This window comes from Erythrolamprus reginae, chromosome 1 (genome assembly GCF_031021105.1).
Source record: "Erythrolamprus reginae isolate rEryReg1 chromosome 1, rEryReg1.hap1, whole genome shotgun sequence".
In the NCBI taxonomy this organism is placed as follows: domain Eukaryota; kingdom Metazoa; phylum Chordata; class Lepidosauria; order Squamata; family Dipsadidae; genus Erythrolamprus; species Erythrolamprus reginae.
This window is the reverse complement of record NC_091950.1, coordinates 318,972,496-318,986,760: the sequence shown is the minus strand read 5'-3', so window position 1 is coordinate 318,986,760 and position 14,265 is coordinate 318,972,496. Positions and strand designations below refer to the sequence as shown.

Sequence of the window (14,265 nt, the reverse complement as noted above, 5' to 3'; positions counted from 1 at the left end):
AAAGATACTGTACATGCTTTATTTAATATCCAAGTCCTAGCCAAAAGCTTCAGCTGGTGCATATTCATCGACATTCTATGAGAGTCATTAAAATTTCTGCTTGCCATTAATATCTACACTGAATTATTCAAAAGACAGAGGAGGGGACTAACATGCTTCGTTATCGTTGCTTTTTGTTCAGTTTGAATTAAGTTCAAATGTAACATCCAGTTAAATGTTTAAAGAAAAATGTGAAGGCTAAGGGTCTGGAGTGTGTTTTTTATTTCAAAATTATAACATGGCACTAGGAAAGGGTAAAGGAACAACTTTTAATTGGCGGTTCGTAAACTGTGTGATAGGAGCAAACGCCCATGCGATGCTCTATAGTAAAAAATAATCATAGTTATTACAATTGTTGCATTGGGAACAAAGTTTTGAGGCCCAGTTCTTAATCTTATACAATGAAATTAATTATCATCTGCAATAATCATTGGGATAAAATGTGGTGAGTTAGAGAACAAAAATAATTGTGGTCTAACTTATCACATTGTGTAAATATACTTTTTTTTTAAAAAAAAGTCAGACTACTGGCCCTAATTAAAATAGGTTCAATAACTTTCTAATAATCTATTATTGTTTCTAACACAGGCAAGTGGGATGTCCCTTTTGAAGTTGGTTTTCAATTAGCTACTGGTTTCACTCGTTCAAAACTCAAATGGTTCATAAATATTAGGTCTGAAGACTAGAGAGAGGTTTGCGTGTGCTTCACTTTGATAAAGGCTTTGATGCTGATCAAGGCAGCCAGCCTCCATGCTTTTGAGACGTGGAGCATCTTACTTTTTCCATGCTGAGGAACTACTTCCAGCAATTAGTGTCAAAAGTCAACTCACAAAGCAAAGCAGTGGCGTTTCACCCCGATATATCATACAATTAAATACCACATGCAAATAGATGAGCTGAAATATGCAGCTGTCTTAAGATGCTTATAGATAATTTGCAGATTGACCCAGATATAAGAATACAAATTTCTGCAGCTTCAATATTTATGTGTGTATATGCATGTGTCTATAAACATGCATAAAAAGTCTAAATACAGTGGTACCTCTACTTAAGAACGCCTCTACTTAAGAATTTTTCTATATAAGAAATGGGTGTTCAAGATTTTTTTTGCCTCTTCTTAAGAACCATTTTCTACTTAAGAACCCGAGCCTGGAAAAATTTTCCAGGAAATTTGAGAGTGGCATGAAGCCCCGGCCAGTTTCCTGCCATTTCCCCTTTAATCCTGGCTATCTTGGGCTTTTCTGGGCTTCCAGAGGAGCTTTCGGTGGCACTTAAGGAGGCTTTGGCAGTCCAGAGCGAACGGAGCATTTTCCCTTCTCTGGGCGCTTAGAGAGGGAATAAACCACTTTGTGGTGGTGACTCCCTCGCACTGCCTCCCATGCACCCAGTTCGAGGTTGCCTCCTGGAGCGACTGGGCGCGGAAAGGAAAAAGGGGACGCTTTGCCTCAGCCGGATCAACTTGGCTTCAGCCAAACCGAGGAGTCACCACAGTGAAGGAAAGGCACTGGCTACAAAGTAAGTCAGCGAGAGGAGAGGGGAGTCCTTCAGCATGGGAAGGAAGAACAGCAGCGGCCACCTTTCGGTCAAAGGAGCAGGAGGTTCCCCCTTCTTGCTTGCCTGGGTTTCTCTCTCTGGTGCAGCGTATGGGAGATAGCCTCATGCCAGATGTATGGGAGGCGCGTGCTCCTCCTCGCCGCCTCAGAGTCTCTCTTTTTTTTAAGCCTTAAATGTTTGGATTTTTTTGATTCCCCTCACCTCACCTTCCTTCGGCAGCGAATGTCCTCCTCCTCTTCTTCCTCCGCCTCCTCCCACCCAAATTCCGAGCTTTTATTTCTTTCCTAATGGGTTTGCATGCATTATTTGCTTTTACATTGATTCCTATGGGGAAAAATTGCTTCTACTTACAAACATGTCTACTTAAGAACCTGGTCACGGAATGAATTAAGTTCTTAAGTAGAGGTACCACTGTATATAGTTTCTCTCTCTCTCTCTCTCTCAGAGGTGCAGAAAATAACATTGACAAGAAACATGAGTGAGTGAAAATTAAGTCAAAATCATTTTGCCTACTAACTTACATACATTTACTTCCCAAGGAGATTGAAAAATTTTAAATAATTGTTTTAGTGTTTTAATATTCAGAGATATAAGTTATATAGGTGGAAGATGTCAGAGCTGGGCTGCTGCCGGAACGGCTAATTACACACAGCTCCACGGCTCTGGAGTGCGAGTGCAGGACTGAGCACAATTTTGCTTGCTGCACCTGTGCAGATAGCAGAATCTCACACAAGGATGAGCGCGCAGGCGCGTTTCAATGAGGTTTTTTGCTTCTGATGGAGAAGCAAAGAACCTTTCCTTAACAAAGGAAAGAATAGAGTAGAGTAGAACAGAACAGAATAGAATAGAATAGAATTCTTTAGTGGGCAAGTGTGATTGCATACACAAGGGATTTGTCTTTGGTGCATATGCTCTCAGTGCACATAAAAGAAAAAGATACATTTGTCAAGAATCACGAGGAACAACACTTAATGATTGTCATAGGGGTCAAATAAAAGAAAAAGAAGAGTTTGAATATTATTTAATATGGAATAAATTATATGGATGGTTAGAGAAGAGAAAGAAGAAGTAAAAGAGTGTATAGATCAAGGTAAGAAATGAGTCTGTTGATATCAATGATTATAATGAATGTTTAATGTAAAATAACATAGAAAATTTAAGACTTAAAACTTAAGAGATTAGTGTGTGGAAGGTGTGCGTGTGAGTGAAGTGAATGTGCGCGCTCACATTTGCAAACTGGTAGTAAAAGTACGTGAATGCCACCTCTGGAAGGGTTCCTTCTCTGACATGGGGCCTACCCTATGCAACAGCCTCTTCCTAGAGATTGCCCTGACTCTAGTGACCTTTCAGAAGGCAATGAAGATCTGGCTTTTCCTTCAGGCATTGCAGCTTAGATATTAGTTAAAGAAGCTCTTTGTTTATCATCCAGGGTTTGGATAACTTCTGTAGATGGATGAATAACAGAAACTATCTTCCTTTCCCTCTTATCACTTGTATGGGCATTATATGTCACTAGCTCATCAAATACTACCACAGGACAGATCTATGCAGTAAATCTAAGCTTATTGGGATCCACGTTGTACAAGATCAGACTTTAGGCACGCAATCCAACTAGTTTTCTACCACTGTTTTACCCGTGGTTGTGTTAGGATTACAATTATCTGATTTCTCAGCCACCTGGAAATTGTGGTAGATGTAGCCCTAATATTTCTAGACAATCGGGAAAGGTAGTAATAATGAGCCTGACAATCATGAAGTGTTTTGTGAAATTGAATCAGAACACTTAATGGGCAAGTACAGTGAACTATAAATCTTGTAAGTATAGTGCAGTTTAAGTAGATAATAAAAATAGAAGCCAGTGCTGGATTTAAGAAGAGAATGCACAGGTACCAATAGAAGTAAAACCAGCTACTATAAGTTAATGGCTGGTAAAATAACTTCATTTTGGCAAATATTTGCTTTAATCGTAAGGAACAACCATAGAAACCTGCATTATAAACAAAGAAATTAAAGTCATTTCTTCATTATAGATAAACAAATGTACTGAAATCTGCTTACAGAGGCTTGCTTTTACACCGCTTCTTGACATGGTTGAATTGCTTGTGAAACTAGAAGATTGGTAATTTTCTAATGCTTCACAAGGTTGGTAATTTTCTAATGCTTCACCATGCAAAATGGTGTCAGAACAGCAGTGACATTTTACAACCGCAGTCTTTGTAATGTCTCCTTAGGTAAAAACGGGATTCATACGATTAATTGAAAAAAGTTTGTTCTAGTTTCATCTGCATTCGAAGTGATTTGTCAAATTTAATTAAGAATGTGCAGAGTTGGGAGGGAAATAATCCATCCTATGCATTGATATTGTTAAAATAATTTAATGTCTTCTGACAGAATAGTAATTGTAAAAGTGCTTTTATAAAACCCTATGTTTTCTTAATATCTATTTACTGCATTGTAAACTGAATGTTTTCAGAACCAACCTCAATCCCTTTGGTGTTGTTACAGTGTGTAAAAAGTAAAGAAGATGATATTGATGGAGATATGTACAATTCACTGCTAGGGTGTTGAGAAATATATATTTTTTCATTTCCACAACCAATGGGTAATGTTTGTAAGGAACTCAGATAGACACCTCTCTCATAGGATAAAGGAAGTAATAGCAGTTATATACTGCTTCACAGTGCTTTATAGACCTCTCTAAGCGGTTTATGGAGTCATTGTATGGCCTCCAACAATTGGGGTCCTAATTTTACCGAATTCGGAAGGATAGAAGGCTAAGTCAACTGGTCAGGGTTGAACTTCTAGTTATGGGCAGAGCTAGCCTACAATACTGCATTCTAACCATTGTGCCACCATGACTCTAATGAATGATGTCTTCATTGGAAAGTGTGTATTGTAATTTGTCCCTCATCTGAGGATATTTAATTGAAGATTTTTACATGCTACACTTCTTAGCACCCAAGACTGAATGGCTATAGATTATTGTTTTGTCCTTTTTTTCCTCTTCAGGGCTGGCTTCCCTGTCCATTTTCCATTAGTATCATTGAACCATGGATAATGAATATTTTCAGCTAGATATAAAGTCTAAACAACATCATTCACAATCTTATGTTTAGCCAATTTGGTCTTGGATATGCTTGTTTTTCATGAGTCTGTAATGCCATCCAACTTACTCATTTAATGCTTTTCTTATTTTCTTCAAATATATAAAGTAAGACTTTAGGTGAGAGTTTTAAGTTCTAGTAATTTTATGGAATCCTTGAACTTGATCACAGGAGAACCTCTTAAATACCATGTTCAAAGAGCAGTATAAGGTTTTTTAAAAAGAAGTGTGATTCATTTATACCGTCGTTTCCCTTCCATTTCTGCAATATATACTAACTTTTAATGTGAGTTTTAGAAGTAAGGATTGCATAACTTGTCATGTAAAATAGGATACAGAACTATCCTTCTGAAGATAATTGTTAGGATCATTCCACAGGCACAGTATCAAAGAAAAAATTTGGTCTTAGGAATTGTTGTCAAAGTTAGACATGCCTTATGATCAAAATCAAACTCACAGCATCATTGTCAAGCTTTGAAGCATATGCATGCTGGTTTCATGGTGTACTCAATAATTTTATTCTTCACATGTCACATCTTGAATAACATTGTGTAATGAAATGACTTTGTTATGTAAGAGTCTTGGAGCACAGGGATGAAAAGCCAAAAACTTCAAGGAAAATAAAAAATATAGTTATCCTCACTTTCCCCCCCACAGTCTTTGACTACTGCTGCATGCAACATTATCTACCAGGATAAAAGAAGAAACCCAGACAATACAAATTTGATATTGTTTTTTGCAACCCAACAGAAGAGTTGAAAATAAATTAAATCTACAATAATGAATGTGAATAATACAACAAAATATATCCATGGCAAACCCAAAGAGTAATAGTTTTAGAGAGATACATCTTTGGGGGAAGGAAGAGAAGAGAAATGCAAATGTGTTAAGCATAAATGGTAAACATTCCTGTCCAAGCAGATTGAAGCAATTGTTTACTAAACAAATAATTGGGTAATAAATATTGATTAAACTCTAATCTTTGCAATGTTCTTCATTAAAATTGAATTATTCATTTTTCAACCATCATGATTATCTGTACTTTTAAAGAATAAGTTTTAATACATGAAGTAGTTTATTTTTCCCCCCAGTATTCTGCAATAACAAAGTTAGTGGTTAAACTATAAAATCTGAATTAATTTTCTTTACTAGTTTAGTTTATATGCTTTAGCAAGTGTGTAGTGAATCATCCTGAAAATTCCTTTAAGAATTTCTTGATGAGTGACAAAAAGCATTGCCAGCCAAAGATAAGATGTATTTATTTATAGCCCTGCAAAATTATCAAAAAGAGTTGCAATTCATATGCCCTGTTTCCAAAAAAGTAAGCCCTACCCCCAAAATAAGCCCTACTTAAGAACCTGCACAGCTGCCCAGCCGCCAATTCCATCTAGTTGCTTACAGTGCTGCAGCCACGAGGCGTGGTGCGATGGTGGTGGAGCCGCCTCATGTGTCCCGCACTGGTTTACCTCAGGGTGCCCGAAGGCAGGCCATCCACACCGCAACACCTGCTGCGCAACAGCAGCACTGACAGCCATGTGCATCGGGAGCCCATGTGTCTGTAGGCCCACTTCTGCTTGCTTGCAGCCGCAATGGAGCAGGAAGCCAAGTGCTGACATAAATTTAAAAATGCTTCTGTTTTGTCAGAAAGATTTCCAGTGAGATTTAAGTTCAGTGCCCAAATCATCATCCCAATGTTTTTTTTCAAGTTTAGCAAAAGTACTGATTATGCTTAATTAAATACATAATATAACAATTAAAATAAGTTTTTACTTGTGTTCTAAAAATATATTAATGGTCTTCTTGATGGATTATGGTGGAATGATTGTACTTCATTAATTTCATATCAGTTTAATACTTGGGTCTATTCCTTTATTTTTTCCCAAAAAAATATTCAGAAGTCACAGGATAGTGATGTACAGCACAAGCCAATCTCTAATTCTATAAATTTGTCCATCTTTTTACAAATTAAATAAACTCTCACATTGATCGTCTTTCTAACCCGTCTCAAAGTCTTTGAAAGTTGACAGTCCTTGTTATGTTTCAGGCCAAATAAAACCATTTAAATACATTCTTGGTAATTTACTTATTGATGTTAATCAATTTCTCTGTCTAATCAAACAGTCACTATCTTAGACACAGATGAAAGAGAGACTCACTTTATTCAGGAAGCTAAATTTCTGGAAAGAAATATAAGAAACACGCAAGGCTCATATATCATATAAATGGCCCTCTAGTTAAAATTGCATCATCCAGTGTATAGTATACAGTATTAGTTGCCATTATGGGAAAACAAAACCATTACAGAGAGGCACATTTCTGGAAAACCTAAACCAACATCATTAAAACACAATTAAATGTGACAAGCCTTGTATCTATGAAAGAATTATAGAATTTGCTATCATAATATATACTGCAGTCCTCACAAGAATGAGGTAATTTGACAAATATGTTACTCTCTGAGGATTTCTTAAGTCGATATTAAGAATATTGTCTTTTGAGTAAATAGCTAGAATATGAATTATAATGCAATACAAATGATTAATAACATGTTTCAAAATACCAAAACTAATTCACTGGCAGTCTAATTTAGAAGTCCAAATAACTGAACTAAGTATCAATAACAAGATTATTCAGCTAAATGTTTTTTGTAGCCATTACATGAGTTCTCTGTGCAAGATTTGACAGCAGATTTTTAATGTAGAATATTATATTTTGTGTCCAATAAATAATAGTTGTTTTAATGTATGAAAAATTATCTGGCCAGGTATGAAGTGGATTCCTTAGGGTGCTAAAAAGTGTTATCAGGAAATACATTTTTCTTTGTCCTTCCTGAAAGCTGGCTTGAAGTTGGCTTGAAGGGGTTCGTTCTTGGCCAGGGATGGCGAACCTTTTTTCCCTCAGGTGCCAAAAGTGTGTGCGTGCATGCTATTGTGTGTGTGTGTGTGTGTGTGTGTGTGTGTGCCCACACCCATAATTCAGTGCCCCCACACACCCTGCTCTGGGTGCATGTGCATGTGACCCCTTCATGCTGCCCATCCCTGCACATCACATGACCACCACCCCGCTCCCCTGTTTCTCAACTTCTGGTGGGCCCAGTAGGCTTGTTTTTCACCCTCCTCAGATTCTAGAGGGTTTCTTGGAGCCTGGGGAGGATGAAAACGGCCTCCCCCATCCCCATGAAGGCCCTCCAGAAGCTGAAAATGCCTTCCCAAAGCCTCTGGTGGGAGTCAAAAATCAGCTTACCAGTACGCACATGCATGCTGGAACTAAACTAGGGCAACAGCTTGCATGCCGGCAGATGTAGCTCCACAAATGCCATAGGTTCGCCATCACAGTTGTACAAATAATTCTTTCCTTCATTTCTTTCTTGAATTTCAAGTTCCTGGGGATATTTGATAACTTTTTATTTGAACTTGAATTATAGAAAATGACTACCCCTCAATTAATCGTGTTACTGACTTTCAACATTCATTAGTTCAATATTTTTCTCTTTGAACAGGATCTTGCCAAATCTGTGGTTAGGAAGTTGCCCTCGTCAAGTGGAACATGTGACTGTTAAACTTAAACATGAGTTGGGCATTACAGCTATAATGAACTTCCAGACTGAGTGGGATGTGGTTCAGAATTCCTGGGGATGCAACCGCTATCCAGAACCAATGAGCCCAGAAGTTCTCATGAAATTGTACAAAGAAGAAGGCCTTGCTTATGTCTGGATGCCAACACCAGACATGAGTACTGAAGGTAATATTCACATTCCATCTCTAGGAAAGCGTCCATTCAATGATATAGTTGAATAATATAGCTCTAAAAATTTACTGTTAGCTTACAGTTTTTTTATTTATATGTGTATAAATGTGATAGACCATGTGGTGGTCGCCATGGTAGACCATGGCAACCTAGTGGAAAAGATGCTCCCCTCTTACTTGGAAGGTTGAGAGTTCAATCCTAGGTAGCAACAGAGTTTCTCTTTTAGAGTGCAGAGAGAAAATATCTGCTGCAAACTCCACATAGGTGTCAGGAAGGGCATCTGGTCAGTAAATGCTCAGCTCCATCCGGGCATCCTGACTCTACCCTGAAATAAGGGATTACAAGATCATAAAATATAAATATAAATAAATGTGGCAGCAGGATGGATCTCAAAAGTAAAATGATTTGTTTGAACTCACTAGGAAGTTGGGCAGCATAAAAATCAATCAATCAATCAATCAATCAAACAAATAAATAAATAAATATTCTTTACTCCAGGATATTGTCCATAAAATTATCATATAAATCACAATCAATTAAGAACGTTTAATTAAGGTCACTTTTGTGCATCTGAATTATGTATTCAAAATTGCATTCTGCAATAAATCTATTGTGCTCTAAAGCACTATAAAATTCTGGGTATTTGTAAGGCAACTAATTAATAGGGTCATAACTACTCTTTATTAAGTTTGTAAAAGGCTACATGATTAATCAATTTTATTCTATTTTCCTAAAATAGCTTTTAAACTAGATCAATATTATTCCAATAACACTTCTCATGTTTGTAATAATCCAAATGGAAGAATTGAGAAAAATGTTTATTTATTTACTTATCTATTACTTATAAGAATAGTTGTGCCTCACCTTGTTGAATTAAAACTAAGAATTGTCTGCGGAGAAGGGTGGCATAGAAATCCAACCAAATAAAAAGAACAAAACAAAATGTAACTGACAGAATAGTTAGCCAATAATTTTCCAATAATCGATAGTAATAAACATATTAAAAAACAGCAAAATAAATCCACAAAAAGAGCCCCAAAAGACAATTAGGTGCCAATTTGCTGTCTGAAAAAGTATGACCTTTATCAAGTAGGAAACTTTCCCTGAGGAATTTTAACATGTAATGCTTCTGTTACAGAGGTGGAATTCAGCAGGTTCTGACCAGTTCTGAAGAACTGGTAGCAGGAATTTTGAGTAGAACCGGTAAATACCATTTCTGACTGGCCCCACCCACATCTATTCTTGACCTCCCAAGTCCCAGCTGATTGAGAGGAAATGGGGATTTTGGAGTAACCTTAATAATAATTTAACAACAACAACAACAACAACAACAACAACAATAATAATTTATTAGATTTGTATGCCGCCCCTCTCTGGAGATTCAGAGCGGCTCAAAACAATCACAACACCTTCCCCTGGAGTGTGGAGGGAATGGAGATTTTACAGTATCCTTCCCCTTGACTGGGGAGGGAATGGAGATTTTACATTATCCTTCCCTTACCATGGCCACCAAACCATGTCCAAAGAACCGGTAGCAAAAAATTTTGAATCCCATCACTGTAAATCTGTTGGTCATGTCAATCCTATTAAATCTATTGCTCAAATCTCAATTGGGAAAGAAGAATTAGAGCACTCCTGAAATGAAAATATTAAGACATAGAAAGGCCAGGTTTTGAGTGGAGAGCAAGGGGGAAAATATTCCCTTTATGTTTGTTGAATGCTCATAATTTTAAATTAATTAGGCGAGTATGACTAGGCTAGAAATGACCTTTAGACTGAGTATTTTTTTCACCAAAACTTTATCTTCTGAAAGACATTCCTTCTGCTTGTGTTCAATTGGCTTTATTAAAGCCATGTTTTTACAGCCATGTCTGATCGTGTCTTAAATGAACTATGAAGAACGCAGTTTCTGCTGAAATAGTTTCATTGGAAATAATGACACTCATTTGAAACTCTATATAAACAGAATTTGAGTTTTTATATTTTCCATCAATAGTTTAATAGGAGCAAATAGCATTTTTATACTATTCAAATTTCTCTTTGGGCCAGGCTAGAGGTTGGACAAAGTTAGAATTAATATTGTTCCGCGTGCATTTAAAAATATTTGAAAAGCAGACTTTAGAAGGTGCACTAAGCAGAACAACATGGGTGAGAGGCTAAACCTTTTCCTTGGTCAGCTTTTTATTTGGCTTGGAATTGTTCCTATTGCTTGGGAGTGAGGTTTTAAGTTGAAAAGGCATTAGCTATACGTTTTCTGCTTTTTCTTCATGTGTGCAGCTTTTTCATTTTTTTAAAAATGGATAATTTATTTCAAATAGCTGGTTTTCTTTGGAAGAGATGGTGGTCTAGAAATATGAAAAATAAATGGATGGATGGATGGATGGATGGATGGATGGATGGATGGATGGACAGACAGACAGATAATAGATAGATAGATAGATAGATAGATAGATAGATAGATAGATAGATAGATAGATAGATAGATAGCCTGTTGGAGTTTACAGCACATCTGACCAGCACACAAGAAAATAAATTTCAGCACTTTATTGTATATAAAGAAACTTCTTTATATACAATACCATATAGCAGAATCCAGAAGTACGGAATCCAGAAGCAATATTCACAGAAGCAAAATAATACAGAAGCTAATATAATACGGAGACTACCGTAATATAATATAGAGACTATACCCATAATGATGAACCTATGGCATGCGTGTCTGCTGGCACGCAAGCCATTGCCCTAGCTCAGCTCCAGCCCGCATGTATGCACCAACTAACTGATTTTTGGCTTGCATGGAGTCTCTGGGAGGGCATTTTCGGCCTATGGAGGGCCTCTGGGAAGATATGGGAGGGCATTTTTGCACTCCCTGGGCTTCAAGAAAGCCTCTGGAGGATGAAAAATGGGCCTATCAGGCCCATTAGAACTTGGGAAACAAGCTGGTTCCAGCCTCTGGAGGGCCTCCAGGGTTGCGGGGAGGCTCTTTTCGTGGTCTCCAGGCTCCAAGAAAGGGGGGCATAAATTATGGGTATGGGCACGCACATGCATGTGTTTTTGGCACTCAAGGGGAAAAAGGTTCACCATCGCTGGATTATAGAAGGTTCAGTGTATATAGTATATGTATAGTTCAGTGAACCTAAGCCATGCCCAGATTCCTAGCTGTCTGAATCAGCGAACAGTCCCCATTGGTTGATCCATTCCAGTCTATGAATATTCATACTCTGATATAGCCCATGGGAAAAGATGAAACAAAAATTATGCAATGTAAACTGTCTATTCACATAATACATTATTTTCTAGTTCCTTCAACTTCCTTCAACTTTGCCAGGAGTAATCATTTTTTTCTAATCCATCATCTGCTTGTATCACATGGCACAAACATATATGGCTTGCTTGCTCATTATCAGATTCAAGGAAGCAGTCATTTTATTTCTTTATTGATTGGTAATTCTTCTTGCAATCTTGGCATTCTAAGTAACTATTTTCAGATCCATAATTCTGGCATCATCAGCATAGTCAAAAACTTGCTTTATTGAGTAAAGATAAAAACTCATTCATTTAGCTCTGATAAAGTCTCCATCTTATATTAGCAATCTCTTGCTGTTTTTTCTGAAATTTGCCTATTTATATATCATCTCTGTTTCCATATATAACTCTCTGTTAAGATTTTAAAGTAAAACTTCCATTCTTGAAGAATTAATTCAAGAATTAATACATACTTCCTTCTATATCTTACTTGTTCTATATAGATGTGCACACTAGTCTCCAGGATACATCATGTTCTCTATAGGTATTGACCTATAGTAAACAATTTACCTAATCTTTAAAGTATGTTTCATATTTCTTTCCTTGTTAATTTTTCTGTATATAATGTTTTTTCCAGTTGCTTCTTGTTTGATATTGAAAATCTGCATTCAATCAGTTTTAAATTCTTTTTCTTGATCAAAGGCTTTGTCTTCTGTCTTTCCTTGGTTATAGTGAAAGGTAATTCTGAAAGTCACTTGAATTTCTTTTTTAAATTTTTGGGGAATAGTCTTATCTGCTTCGTGTTTCATGTGATGTCTCTTCTTTCCATAGCCATATCCATTGCCTTCAAATCCAGTATAAAAGGCAGAAATAAATCCAGTACATCAAAATAAATATTGCATTCAAACTGTATATCCCCCAGATGCCAGCATATCAACCGGTATATCCTTTATTTCTTTGTAAAGCTTATTCTGTATTTTGGACACCAAAATTCATTCTGCACTTAGAAGTGTTGTAGCTATATTTGGATTGTTTTTATTTATCTTCAGTTTCCATTAAGTAATTTGATTGTGACAATGTCCAACTGGTGATGTCCCTTCATAAAGTTTGTATTGCAGGTTTTGGCAAAAATGAATAAAGAATTCCTTCTGTAAAATTCTATTAACCTTTCCCCCCCCCCCCCCCCCCATATTCTGATGGATTTTCCAATTCAAATTTGACTCTTAATTCCAGGTATCTCTTTTTCTCCTGCTTTGTCAACCAATCACCCCATTAGTGGATTACATTCTGTCCGTCATCTTATTTATCACTTCCTATATTTTTCCATATAATTTGTGTCCTCTGCCATTATATCCATATTAGGAACATGGAACTTATTTAAAACTGATGTTCATTGAATAGTCATTAATTCTAATAGATACGGTTCTCCTAATTGGTTTATAGGCAAGCATATAATTAGCATTGTACTTTTGGATAATTATTGCCACTCCAACTGTTTTGCATATTTTCTTGCTCTGAATATCACAAAAACATCTGATTTAAAATTACCTACTCTGGTCCTCTTAAACTTCACTTATTCCTAAAATACTGAATGTAGTATGCTAATATCCCTGCTTTAATGTTTCTAGGATTCCTCGATTTGTGCATTTAAAATTCTATATTTAATTTTTTTTCGCTTTGGAAAATCACTTTTTTTTCAACACTGATCAATGACCAGATTTCCATGTAGCTTTTTTCTGCGCATTTTATCACCTCCAAATCTAGTTCATCATTTTTCCTCCATAGCTACAAGGAAGTTTTCTAATCTAGAGAGGAATCTCAGCATCTGACATCCAATTTGTCTAAATGTTTATACAAACACAATGCAACAAGATAAAAGTATCTTGCTATCACCTTCTTTTTATTATTTTGGAGTTCTTATCCTAAACTGATTGGTTTCCATTATACCTGTACAGCCCCACTTTCCATCTCCTTCAGTATGGATTTCTCTTTGTTCAACTACTTCCCTGTTGATGTTACTCTATTAAGTGTTAAGTTCGAGTTAGACTCTTGAGGATGTAGGCATTGATTCATACCTACACTGCAAAGGGGTTGAGGGGTAAATGTAAGTTGAAGAATCCTGGGCCTAGAAAGCTTAGAACTAAGATGCCTTAAACAAGATCTAAGTATTGCCCACAAGATCATATACTGCAACGTCCTGCCTGTCGGCGACCACTTCAGCTTCAACCACAACAACACAAGAGCACGCAACAGATTTAAACTTAATATTAACCGCTCCAAACTTGACTGTAAAAAATATGACATCAGTAACCGAGTTGTTGAAGCGTGGAACTCATTACCGGACTCCATAGTGTCATTCCCAAACCCCAAACACTTTACCCTTAGATTATCCACTGTTGACCTATCCAGATTCCTAAGAGGTCAGTAAGCCACCCCGAGTTTTCGGAGAGGGGCAGCATATAAATCCAATAAATGAAATGAAATGAAATGAAGGGGCGAGTACAAGTGCACTAGAGTGCCTTCCGTCCCCTGTCCTATTGCTCTCCTATATCTCCTATACCTTTCTTCTATTCCTA

At 36.8% G+C, this 14,265-nt stretch overlaps 1 protein-coding gene across 1 annotated transcript in view; it reads left to right on the top strand.

The window, feature by feature from the left end:
* Nucleotides 1-14,265, top strand: part of EPM2A (EPM2A glucan phosphatase, laforin) — a 56,393-nt gene that overhangs the window by 29,675 nt on the left and 12,453 nt on the right. The window contains exon 3 of the mRNA XM_070740009.1: nt 8,196-8,437. Within this exon, the coding sequence (XP_070596110.1) occupies nt 8,196-8,437 (242 nt within the window). The remainder of the gene's footprint in view (nt 1-8,195; nt 8,438-14,265) is intronic.